At 40.4% G+C, this 11,943-nt stretch overlaps 1 protein-coding gene across 1 annotated transcript in view; it reads right to left on the minus strand.

Moving 5' to 3' along the window:
- Window positions 1-11,943, minus strand: part of HSD17B12 (hydroxysteroid 17-beta dehydrogenase 12) — a 76,266-nt gene that overhangs the window by 20,502 nt on the left and 43,821 nt on the right. The window contains 3 exon segments of the mRNA XM_083837249.1: window positions 6,061-6,105; window positions 7,066-7,130; window positions 11,827-11,937. Coding sequence (XP_083693375.1) covers window positions 6,061-6,105; window positions 7,066-7,130; window positions 11,827-11,937 — 221 coding nt within the window.

Below are 11,943 nucleotides of genomic sequence, written 5' to 3' on the forward strand. Positions count from 1 at the left end.
TTTCACACAAACTCCTAGCTCGTAAATCCCAGGATGCTCGTAACAAGTGGGAGAGATTTATTAAAGCCAGTTCATCACTCTTTTAAAGGCGGCTGTCATATCTTGATGTTCATGCATCTGCAAATTAATTTATTACATGCCTGCCAAGTACTGCTTACACTGTCCACTCTTCCTCTCCAGACCTATCTTCTACCTTTTTTTTCTACCCTTAATTTTGAGAAGAAAAAAAAAAAAAAGGAAGACTACTTTAGTCTAGAGAAACAGAAGTTTCTATTTTCATCTGCAAAGACACACAGCCATATGGTTAGATTTATGTTCTGAAACAGGTGCTACACTTAAAGTTCTTATTAGAAGACCAACAAATAGTTAGAATTTATAACAATGCAATTTCAGTGTTTCTTCGGAAGAAATAAATTCTCCCATTCTTATTTATCACTGAATTGCAGCCTTTTCTCACTCTGATCCAAGCAATAGCACAGGAGCAGAGCTTAGGGAAGAAAGACGACTTGTGAAGTTCAGAACACCTTGAAGGTGGTATTCACTCAGACTGCTATAAGCAGTAGGAAAAACTGATGTAAAATACTCAAAGTCATCTTTCACATCTTATGTGCCACAACTGTCATACAAAGTCAGAAACTTAATACCACTGTTCTATATTGAGAGACAAATCATTCTACAGTAAGATGTTATGACTGCAAGCCACTCTTTCCACTTCCAAAAGGTGTAAGGAACTGTAACGAAGCCTGTGCAAGTACAAAAAGGATGAAGCTCGAGAACTTGGGCAAGATTTTTATTTTGTTATCCAGCTAAGAAGCCTCCTTCAGATTTCATTCGCAGATCTGGGGTGAAGTTACAACAACTCAAAGCAACATAACCTTAATAAAGGTAAGCAATTCCCTGTGATGCACCCACTCTTGTACAAAACCATAATTGCTACCATAAGATAACTCTCACTGCCCAGGCAGAGGATTGACAGAAGTTCACAAAAGCACCAAGCTATTTAACAATTAGTTAACTGACACTGTGCCTATGGAACTCTCCTGTGCAGACTTACTCTAAAAGAACTAGGGAATTATATTCATGCACTATTAGTTAAATTGATCATGAAGCTATTCTCAGCATCTACTATTAAGTTTTCATAATGCATCTCTTTCAAAACAACAATTTCTTAATGCAGCTCATACCTGCCAGTTTCTACAAATATAAACTATTCTTGTTCGGCTCAGGGTAAAACCGCTGTCAGCTCAACAGAAAATCATACAATAATCCACGTGGCAAGGTCAGTAAGTAGAAAGGGAAACATAGGATATACAAGTGGAACTATGAACTTAACATGCTGCAACCCCTGTTCATTGTCAGTGACTTTCCATTGAGCAACACTTCTAGGAAAGTTTTCTCTATTTAGAACCTCAGACTTTCAGAGCCCAGTTTGCAAGGAAAACTCCCCAACTAAGCAATTTTCCCATTTGTGTAGAAAAAAAGATAACTCAAATAAGTTTCAATGCAATGTGTATTTCTCACAACCCCAAACCTACAAAAAAAAACCCACAAACACAGAAGTGTAGGGTTTTCCTAAAAAAAAAAAAGCTCACCCATTGCTTGTACTTTTAAGAAAAAACCCTAATTGCTTCCCCTTACCATTGCTGGGAAGTCTTTGTTGCAGCTCCCTCTCCTACCTTGCTGACTTTGAACCTAAGAGCATGATACACATCAAGCTGGGACAACTGCAGCACCTAATTTCTCCCTCTGGATCATTTCAGGGATATTCATGCCTACCTTCACAGAACACTTACTCCTCTTCCAAGTACTGGCAACTGCACTTCTCTGTCACCAACCTGCATTATCGACTTGGCTAAATCATCATCTTCCCTGTTTGATTATGACTTGGAATACAAATGTAAAAGTTCTCTTGACTAGAATGGTATAAGCACACACATGCAGATCTCTTCTCACAAGTCAGTGTCACCGCATCCCTCACAATTATGCTCTTCTTGCTGTTATCCTTTCCAATATGCAATGAATGCAATAATTCACATATGGTTCTAGCAGGGGACAAGCAACAGTCATCTGACCTCTGGAAAGGTACCAGTATAGGTGGGGTATCAGGCTGAGCTAACCCATCTGAACACCCATGCCAGAGAAATATGATTGCTGGCTTTCAGGGTTACTGCTCCCCAGGCTTTTCTTCTTTCTATGCACAGGTCTACAAAAGAATTTTTTCCCCTCTTTTTCAAATAGACTAGCTTCATCCACTCCTTTCAGTTTTGTATAGGTTGCTGTTTGTTTTTCCCCTAAACTCCACTTCAGACTTTTCAGGCATCGTCTAGAGTCGTTCCCTTGTCCTGCCCAGTATTCGCCACTTGGTGCAATTCACCTTTCCCTCCTCTTCCATTAGAGGGCAACTGACACCAGACCTCAGTTCAACACAGACTATTTATGTATTTTGAAGTCTTAAGCAAATTATAAGCTTCTCAAATACAATAATGATAAAAATCCTTGATCTTGTAGGCCTATTATCCTTCTGTAGTTGACACTCGGTAAAAAGCACAAGTAAGGTGATCAAGGCAAAGATTAGCACAGACTCCAAGGCATGTATGCGTCTGTAATTTACTCTCTCCCTTCCTCTGTTAATGCCAATTTCCAACTGAAGCCTGGCCTGCAAGCCTGAAAACCACATTCCCTCTACAACATAATAGCTTTCAAACCAATTCATCTCCTTGCTTAATCAAGCGCTAAGCCAGCACTCCCTCAACTATTTAGTCCCACTCGTTTTTCAGGAGAACACAAGTTTATGCCTCACTCCCAATGCAATTAGCATATTGTGATGCTGCAAACAGAAATAAGGCACTTGCTGTTTCTCACATACTTAGTAGCTCTTGTGACTTCCAAAGGAGAAAGAAGAGCTCCCTAAACCATGAGAAACTATTCTCTGTGCTTATTACCTGCCCACTTTTTCCACTGGACAGCAAGTCTGGCATCCCTGGCTCCCAGTACTTTAATCCAAGAGCCAAATCAAGTCGAATTGTTTTTCCAAGTGAAATCAAAGTCCGTTGCAGCATACAAAGGTGAAGCAAACAGAAACAGACACTGTTGATAAAAAGGAACTATAGAGGGCAACTATAATCTTGGCTCTTCAGCACTTGCTTGTTAGTGAAGAACCCCCAGACTTTTGACTTGGTATTTTGTTTAACACCAAGCAATGAGTTGTCTGCACCCCTGTTTTCCAAGATGTGGGTTTTACATAGCTTGTCTTCAGTGGTTTAAAGGGCATTTTGAAGGCAGGTCACAGTAATCACAACATTGGATGCCAGATTGATTGAGCCCCAAAATTGCAACAGCATGGGGTTCATAGGTCACCTAATCCATCAGTGCTTTAAGGACATGACAGGGCTAGGCAATACAGGATAGGATTTGGGAAAGAAACGTTTAAAAGCTGTGGCAGGAAACACGTTCTTAAACACTGGGGAAAGTTATATCACATTAGAGACTAACGCTGACAAAAGGGTTAAGCAGCAGAACCAACCAGGCTGGTAATTTATCCTGGGAGGTTAAGGTGGGTCTTCTCTCTGTGTAACCCCTCCTACGTGAAGATTATCCCCTAGGAAATCCAGTGAGCTGCTCAACAAAGAGATAGATGGGTCAGAAGGGAAGGGGTAAGTGAGTGTTACATTTCAAAAATGCTTACGCTTGTGGCAACAGAACAGACCTTAACATTTCTGCAGAATCCAACTATGCTGAATATCTTAAATTTCCCACTTCAAGCCTAAGAAGTGATTTAGCTAGCTATTTGACATGTGCCAGAAAAGTTGTAGTGTCCTACAGAGGTGTTGCTGATGGCATGTGGTGCAGGTTACTAAGAAGATACTACTTCATTTTAAGTACTGAGGAGGTTTAATCCCAAAGGAAATGAAGTGGGTAGGGTAGCTACGTTCCAGAACCTAAGTGGACAATTTTTTACCCCTGGATAAGAGGTGTTATCACCATAAAACCCTGAAGTAACTGTTCACAGGGTTTTGTCCCCAAAACCTAAGCAAAAGGACGCACAGATTTTTCCTAAAATTGTCTCCTACCACAATTCTCTATTTCTATGGGTTCTCCTGAAAAAATGACTTACAGATGGTACATATCTCTAATGTGCTCCTCTCCCCAAAACAGTAAGCATCTGGCATGCCTACTGTTTAATTACACAACAGGCTCATGCAGGAGGAACATTTTCAAGCCTGGAAGCTTATGCTCAAACTCTGATTATACCCAGTAGCACGAGCTGTTCACGGTCAAGAAAAAGTTTTCAAACAAATGGAAAAATACTATTAACACACTAGCCTCACAGCAAATAGAGGGTACATTTTTACATATGTGGCAACAACCACATTATAATGTGAAGATACTGACACACTGAAAATTTTACCAGAAAAGAAATTGCATGACTTTTGTTGTTGTTGTTAACTTTAGTTGGATATCACTGATTATAAGCACGGAAACTCAAAGCAGCGCTAATTCGTTCTGGAAACCAATATAATCTGGCTGTGTCTCTGGAATTTTAGGTACATATCCAACAAAGCAGGCCTCAAATTATTCCAGTCTACCATCTTCAGAAGAACATATTAAAACAGCTCAGCTGAAACTTTCCTAGTCTAAGGAAACATTTCCAGGAGGGCTGACACCCCAAATTCTTTAATCACTGAATAGTGCACTCCCTCTGCTGGCACAGTACAGATGTCACACCTCACCACTTTTCTGATTACACCTGGTGTAACTGTGTTAACATTAAAAAAAAAAGTCTGCTAAATAGCAACTGTAAGAGAAACTTTCAAAGGTGCCCATCAATAACTGACTTCTCTGATGAAAGTCTTGCAGGAGTGCCACAAGACCCCATGGCCTACAAACCCCCTGGGCCAACTAAAATCGGTGCTTACCACATTAGCTGTGTTTTTCAACTAGAAAAGTTGCTGAAGGCCTACTGTTGTAGCATTTCTAACTTTGCAACAAGTAGTTAGTTCTAACATGTCAAATAAATGCACGCTGAAGTGAAAGCTAGCAGCAGGCTGCTCTCCTGGTTCAGTCATGCAAGGGTTGCATGTTTCACTGCTGTTGTTTAAACAAGGTGTGAAAATCCTACAGAGGCATTATTTTCCGAGGTCCTGCGCTTCCTCACTCAGAAACAAGACACCTACAGTTTAGGCTCCCCTACTAGAGCACCATGTTAGATGAATTCAGTACTTGACCTAATCAGAACAGCTGCAAGAAAGCCAAATCTTTCAAGTCACCTTTGAAGCACCTAACATTTTGGCTTTGAGGCAGAAGGTTAACCCTCAGCTGCTGGAGATGCAAGCTTTTTGTTATGCAGAAAAGAAAGTTAAGGTTTAGCAGTGAATAATCACAAGGGAGTTTCTTTAGCACTGTTTCCCAATACACTAAGTGACCTCCTATGTCATGGTAAGCAGCTGCTATTAGCCCTGCCCATTGTTTAGCTTTGAAGTACAAGGATGACAAACTGACGTTTGAATGAACCTCCTTTTAATAAATGTTAAGCGTTTTAGCTTGAACTGCTGTTGATTTCTTCCCAACAGAAACATCAGCTTAAATATCAAAAAGGGAAATTTATACTTCAAAAGTTAATGCAGACTTCTGTAAATTCGTGTTTCCTTCTTCCTCTTGTATTTTACAGTAAACATCTATGTACCTTCTCAAACCAGCGTACAAAAACCTGACACATGCAGTGATCACGGTGCCTACCCCAGAAAACATGGATATAGAGGGAGAAAAGTTAAGGATTTACGGGAAGAATCATACCAACAAGCGTGAAGAAGCATTAAGTTGTTGTTTTGTTTACGCACCTTGCTCTTCTAAATAGCTAAGAATTATCTTTGTAACAAATCATATTTCACACAACAATCAGAATATTCCGCTACAAGAATCATAAATTCTAGGTTACCCTAAGATGAAAAATGAACTTGTGGCCCAACAGGTGAAAGTAACTGCTTCAGACAACTGAATTAGAGTTGCATACTGGTTTTGAATTAAGACTCCCAGAACAAGTGTTGGTAACAGGTAGCTTACCTTACAAACAGACATGATGTTAATGTTGATCATTTTGTCAATTGTCTGCAAGAAAGCAAAAGATTTGTGTTTTGTTGTAAGCTTGTTGCATAACATTTACACACCCCCTGGGTTGTAAGTGCTAGGGTAAATTAAACCTTACTCTTCTACATCCACCTTTACTTTGTGCCTTCTTGCTTTAGTATCAGGAGCAGTGACAGACTTTCAGAGCAGTCTCACAATTGCTTTTGACCAAGTTTTATCCCTGAATAGGGACTCCTGCTAATAAAAACCAACACAGATATATCTCATTGACACTGCATTTCCTAACACCATTTGCAATATTTATGAACTTTAATAAATTCTGATATTTCAGACATGTTCATATATTCATGTTTATATTGTGCTCTTCACCACTTCATAACATTGTTTCAGTGCTTACTTTTCTAAGCAGAAAGCCCAAAACCACAATGTATACAGTTAGCTACAGAGGGTTTGGAAACAAATTCATGTACCAGTGAAAGTGTTGAAAACCTGCAATTACAAAGTACTCAATGCAACCACAGTTGTCTCTACATTACCAAACATCTAAAGGGGTCACATTTAAGTTTCAGAACAGTGTTCTGGAATATACAGCTACCATTCATGAGGTTGCTTAATTCCCTTCCATCACTTAAAAATCACCCCACAAGCTAAAGCAGCTCAAGAACAACAGCCAGATGAGACCATGGACAAGAGTGGTGTTCAGTTACTGACCAGAGCATCTGTCTGAAATAGAACCACACTCTGCCATTGTTCTTCATCTGACATATAAAAAACACTGCTCAAAAAACAGACTGCCATCATCTCAATTGTACTATGTTGCCTATGTAAGGCTCTTAGAACCCTTTTGGCTTAATTCTAATCAGAGAACCTTGTTGGGTGTTTTTTTGTGTACCTTCACCAAATATCAGTACTTTTGCCTCAACCATTAAGCATTGAGTGCTAACAATGAGAACGCTGCAAAGCAACAGAAAAACCACTCACATTATCCAGGTCTGGAACATCAATGAAATATTCAGGATATGAATACGAAATTCCCACGTTGTTTACTGAAATGAAAGCAAGAAGTTTTATTCAAATTGCTTCAAATCTATCTGATTTCCGATGCTCTAAGTGCGACTTTCAAGTAATACTCTTAAAATGTTGCAGTCGAACCACTGTACCCCTTCAGTCAAGTTTCCTTAACTGCAAATCCACTTGTACACAAGTGGGGTGCGAGAGCAAGTACGCGAGGCGTTTTTAACGCAAATGTCACTGCAGTTGTTCACATGGTGTCCCATATGTTCTTGATGCATTTCTATGGTCTAGCCCACCGCACGCCTCTCGTGCTGCTGCCCCCGGTGCAGCAGAGGACCACCTCCCCCGGCGGAGATGCCGTGCCGGCGGACGAGCTCCACTGCTGTAACAGGCAATGCAGCCACAGAACCAGAGCTTCGCGCCAAAGGAAAGCTCCCAGTGCCTGGCAGGACATTCGGTGAAGCCGTTCAGCATCTTTTTCAATAAATAAATAAGAACCAAGCAAAAATAAGAGGGAGAAGTCTCCCATTAAGATCCCTCAACACTTTTTTGGGACGTTCGCTCTGTTCCCCGCCCGTTGCAAGGCATGCAGGTTGATGACAGCTATGGGACACACACCAAAGCCCTCCTCAGTCTTAGACTGAGGTGGAAAAACAACACGTGTGTTGGGTTTTGCCCAGGAGAGCCCCAGGAAGGAAATACACTGCTGCCCGCGAGCAGGACAGGAGAGAAGGGAGGACAGGAGAGGAGAGGAGAGGACAGTAGGTGGCAGCAAGAGCCCAGGCGCTGCAGCGCTCCCGGAGAGGCTGGGGGAAGGAGGAGGCACAGCTCCGAGTGAGGAGAAATCACATTAATGACAGTCTCCGTACATTAAGCAGCCTGTGTTTTTGACAGAGCCTCTGCCTTTAGAAATGGTTCCTGGTTTGCTCTCCCTGGGCGTTCGCAGACCTGCTACACGGAGATCCATCGCAGTAAGCTGCTCTCCTGTCCCCCAACACGCTCCTCACATCTGCAAAATCCCTCCCCATTGGCAGCATTAAAATTAACTGAGCGAATGTATTAATTACTTAAACCTGATTTTTTTTTTTTCCTCCCTTCATCGCAACACTTCAGCCTGGCAAGGTTTTATTCTGAGACCTGAAACCAGCATTCATTCTCCAGTCTTAACCCGAGTAGTGGAAAACTTCTGCTATCATTAGAAAACAATGCAGCTCTGCAGCCTCAGTTTATTCAAACTTAATAAAGCAGATTGGTATGGAGACAAAAAACAAGCAAATGGGATCTCCGTTTCCTAAGTATCTGTTGTTCATCTTACGCAAGTGAATCTTGTGACATTTGGTTGCTGTGGCAACATTTTACATTTATATAGCGTCTTACACCCCAGAGAATCCTAAAGTGCTATATATGCTCAGCAGCACTGCTCACCTCTAGGGTACAGTCTACAGGGGGGTAAGAAACACAGTTAAAAGGTACTGATGCCTTTTTTTTTTTATGTTGACAGTTCAGGTTGTGTTTTTGAATAGCCCCTACACCTGTGCCAAAAGCTGTAATTTTTACACCCAACGTGAAAGCTATTTAAGCATCAGCAGACGTTCAGGACACGCAGGCAACATGCAGAGGAGATTCTGGCACAAGTTCACATGCTTCATTCACAGATTCTCTCAAACAACGGCACTTTTACCCCAGACCTCTCGGTATATCTATGGAAACCCTTAGCTGATTTGTCATAATGTGCTTTAAAATTTTAACTTTTGGATAATCTTTAAAAAGAAAGGAAACGAGGAGAACAGGGTTTGACAAATTCCTAACCGATGTTTGTTACATTTAGAGACCTAAGTTTTAAAAAGGAGCAAGGTCCAATCTTGTTATTTCCAGAGCAAGAGAGAAGATTTTCCCCCTGGTTTTCATCCTATATTAAACCATTTTTCAGCCCATCTCTCTGGAAAGGATTTTTGCCATGAACTGCAGAAGAGTTTTGGGACTATCTTTGGTTGTTCTTTCTAAATCCAGCATATCGCCTATGACTTGTGTTACAGGGATAGTTGCACAAAATTCACACCCCTTACTAGAAACTGCGACCCAGTTATGTACCCTTCCAGTTTTAGCCATCGTTCTTCTACCAGATGATATTTTTCTGTAGTTTGGAACAGACTTTTTTTTTTAATGTTTTTTAGTTTGTAAAGGCATATTTTACCTCAAAAGAACTGGATAACAACAGGATAAGAAGCTGTCCAGCTCTAACTCGTTTCGAGAATCACAGGGATTTAAGAACAGCAAAAGCAAGATTTCCCACCTCTGCTTGTTTAACATATTGCTGTAGCTAGCACATGTTCGAAGTCACTGACAGACGCTGTTTTGAACACACAGCAAAAACATTATGCAAACTCTTTTAGCCTTCATACGTGGGTGAGAAGAAGCTTCCAAATAAGAAGTTTACAAGGATTTCAATCTGTAAGTTCTTTAGTTAGACTCGGTGCAACTATATAACCAGAAGCTCAATCTTCAGCAGTATATGTGGAGATTCCTGTGTCGAAGTGCAACGTTAAAAAAATAATTACCACAGATCATCAGCAACCGTGCTATACTGCCAAGGGTTCTCATAGATATTCTTCTAGATGAGACGCAAAAGAAGAAAATAAGCTGTAACCTGCGAACTCATCCCTCATGGTTCTTCTCATTTAAACCCATGTTTTTCCTCGCAAAGACATGCGAAACACAGATTTGCAAAAGCTGTATTCTTGATTACAACACATGCTACAGAATTTAAAATATAAGGCACTAAAGCATGAAATTTAATTGCCACAAAAAAAATTAAATATGGTCTTTCTAGAGTAGCCATAGCCTGTGCTGAAAAATTACACTGATAAGTGGTTTTTGTTAATACAGCTGTATCTGGGGAAAGAAAAAATCCTACGTATCATGTAATCTGATGATCTCAAGCATGAGACCTACTAAAATTGCAAGTGAACATCCTGCTTAGCCAGAAAAAAAGGCATCTGTAAACCTGCATTGGCAATGGCTGCAAGAAAATGGTGAAAGAACTCAGCTAGAGAATACACGACTCTCAAGCATTTAGTTGCTATTTTTACCATGTTTTTAGTCAAGGTGCTTGTGCAAATAACCAAGCTCTGTTTGAAGAATGCCATTTTCCTGTAGTAAGCTGAGAAAAAGAAATTGAAACAAATTCACTGCTTTCGTGCCCGAAGTCTACAGAAAGTCAGATTTTCATGATTCTGTGCATCACCATAACTTTAGCACAGTCTAACAAATAAAAAAGCCTTTTCAGTTTGGATACGTACCTCACACAGTAAAAGATATGCTGAATTTTGAGATATTTACATGATACACTATTCTGTCGCAATTGCTATGTGACAGACAGCTTGCAACAGATCAGAATAAACATTAATTTTAATCCTCAAAGTTTCTTTGGAAATTATTTCCTTCAGAAAGAAAAAACGAGGTATCCACAGCTCTATCATAACTACTGTACAGGCAACATGTTGGGGAGATGTTGGCAGCTGCCCTTACTCCAATTTTAGGTGGATTTGAATTTTTATAGTAATTAAATACTGGATGTCATGAGTTGCACATACTCAAATCTGTCAGAAGTATTAGGGAGCATTCTGTGCTTCATCATTTAATTACAGCGTTTTTAAATTGAGTTTTTATGTATACTATTTTCTTGGGCATTATTTGCAGGCATCATAAAGCAAGATCCATCTATTAGAAACAGAGCTCATATACAATATTACCACATGTGACAAATTTATTTTGAAATATGCTTTTAAAAGAATAGTTCTAGCTCCAATTACTGCACTTTGGCTTAGTAAAATGAGTTTTGGAGTAACAAAATAACTTAAACAGATGACATACTGGCAGGCATCTGAGCCACAGGACTTCATAAAAATGTCATGCCTTATGTTTAGCATGACAGGTTCCCATCCCCATACTGTAGAAATCTAGGGTATGCACAGGTATGTGTGCTTCCACAGAAAGAACCAGAAAGAAAAAAACAATAAAACTGCCCCTGCCCCACAGTTCAGGTAAGATTCACGTAAACCACTGTTATGGCTAAATTCCTCTTAACACATGATAGACACCTTCCCGAAATGACTTCAGTTCTACACTCTGCGACGTAACAGGGGGGATCACCTTGTCTTTTCAAGGACTCCCGTAACACCTACACTTCTGCACCGTCACAGGCCACGCTCGGGCGTATTGTGCTGCTGCTAGCAGAAGGACACTGGCTTCCCAACACGACCAGAACGCACTTAAAGCTTTTGAGACAGGAGACAGTTACTTGATGCTATATTCTAATGATTAAATTTCAACAGCTCTTTAATTAAAAGTTACCAGTTCTCCCACAGGGCTCTACTGCTAAGCTGAATCTAAGTATCTAGAGCTTGCTCGGATTCTGAGATGGCATTGGGTCAAGTAACTGTGCATGCAGTCACAAGCTAAAGGAGCCTTTAACAATTGCAGAATAACACACAAAAAACACTCAATAAGCCTCAGTTCCTAGAACCTGAGCACACATGCAAGCACCAGCTCGTGTAGTGCATCATCGGGGAGCTAAAAAAGCATACTGAGCATACAGTGACGTAGTTTTAGTCAGGCAAATGATTAGTTTTTGTGAATTGTTTTCAAAAAACTTTTAAATGTCAAAAAGTCAGTAAGCGTGTTGAAACAAAACACAGTGTGAAAGATTTAGAAAGACAAGACACAAACCTAAAACACCGATCTCCAGGCCTTCCAGTCCCGCTTTGATGCGATTGTAAATATCTTCTCTCTCTCCAAAGTCTGCCACGATAACTTTTGTTTCCACATCGTACTGCTCCGCTAGGA

Source organism: Anser anser, assembly GCF_964211835.1.
Source record: "Anser anser genome assembly, chromosome: 5".
NCBI lineage: Eukaryota > Metazoa > Chordata > Aves > Anseriformes > Anatidae > Anser > Anser anser.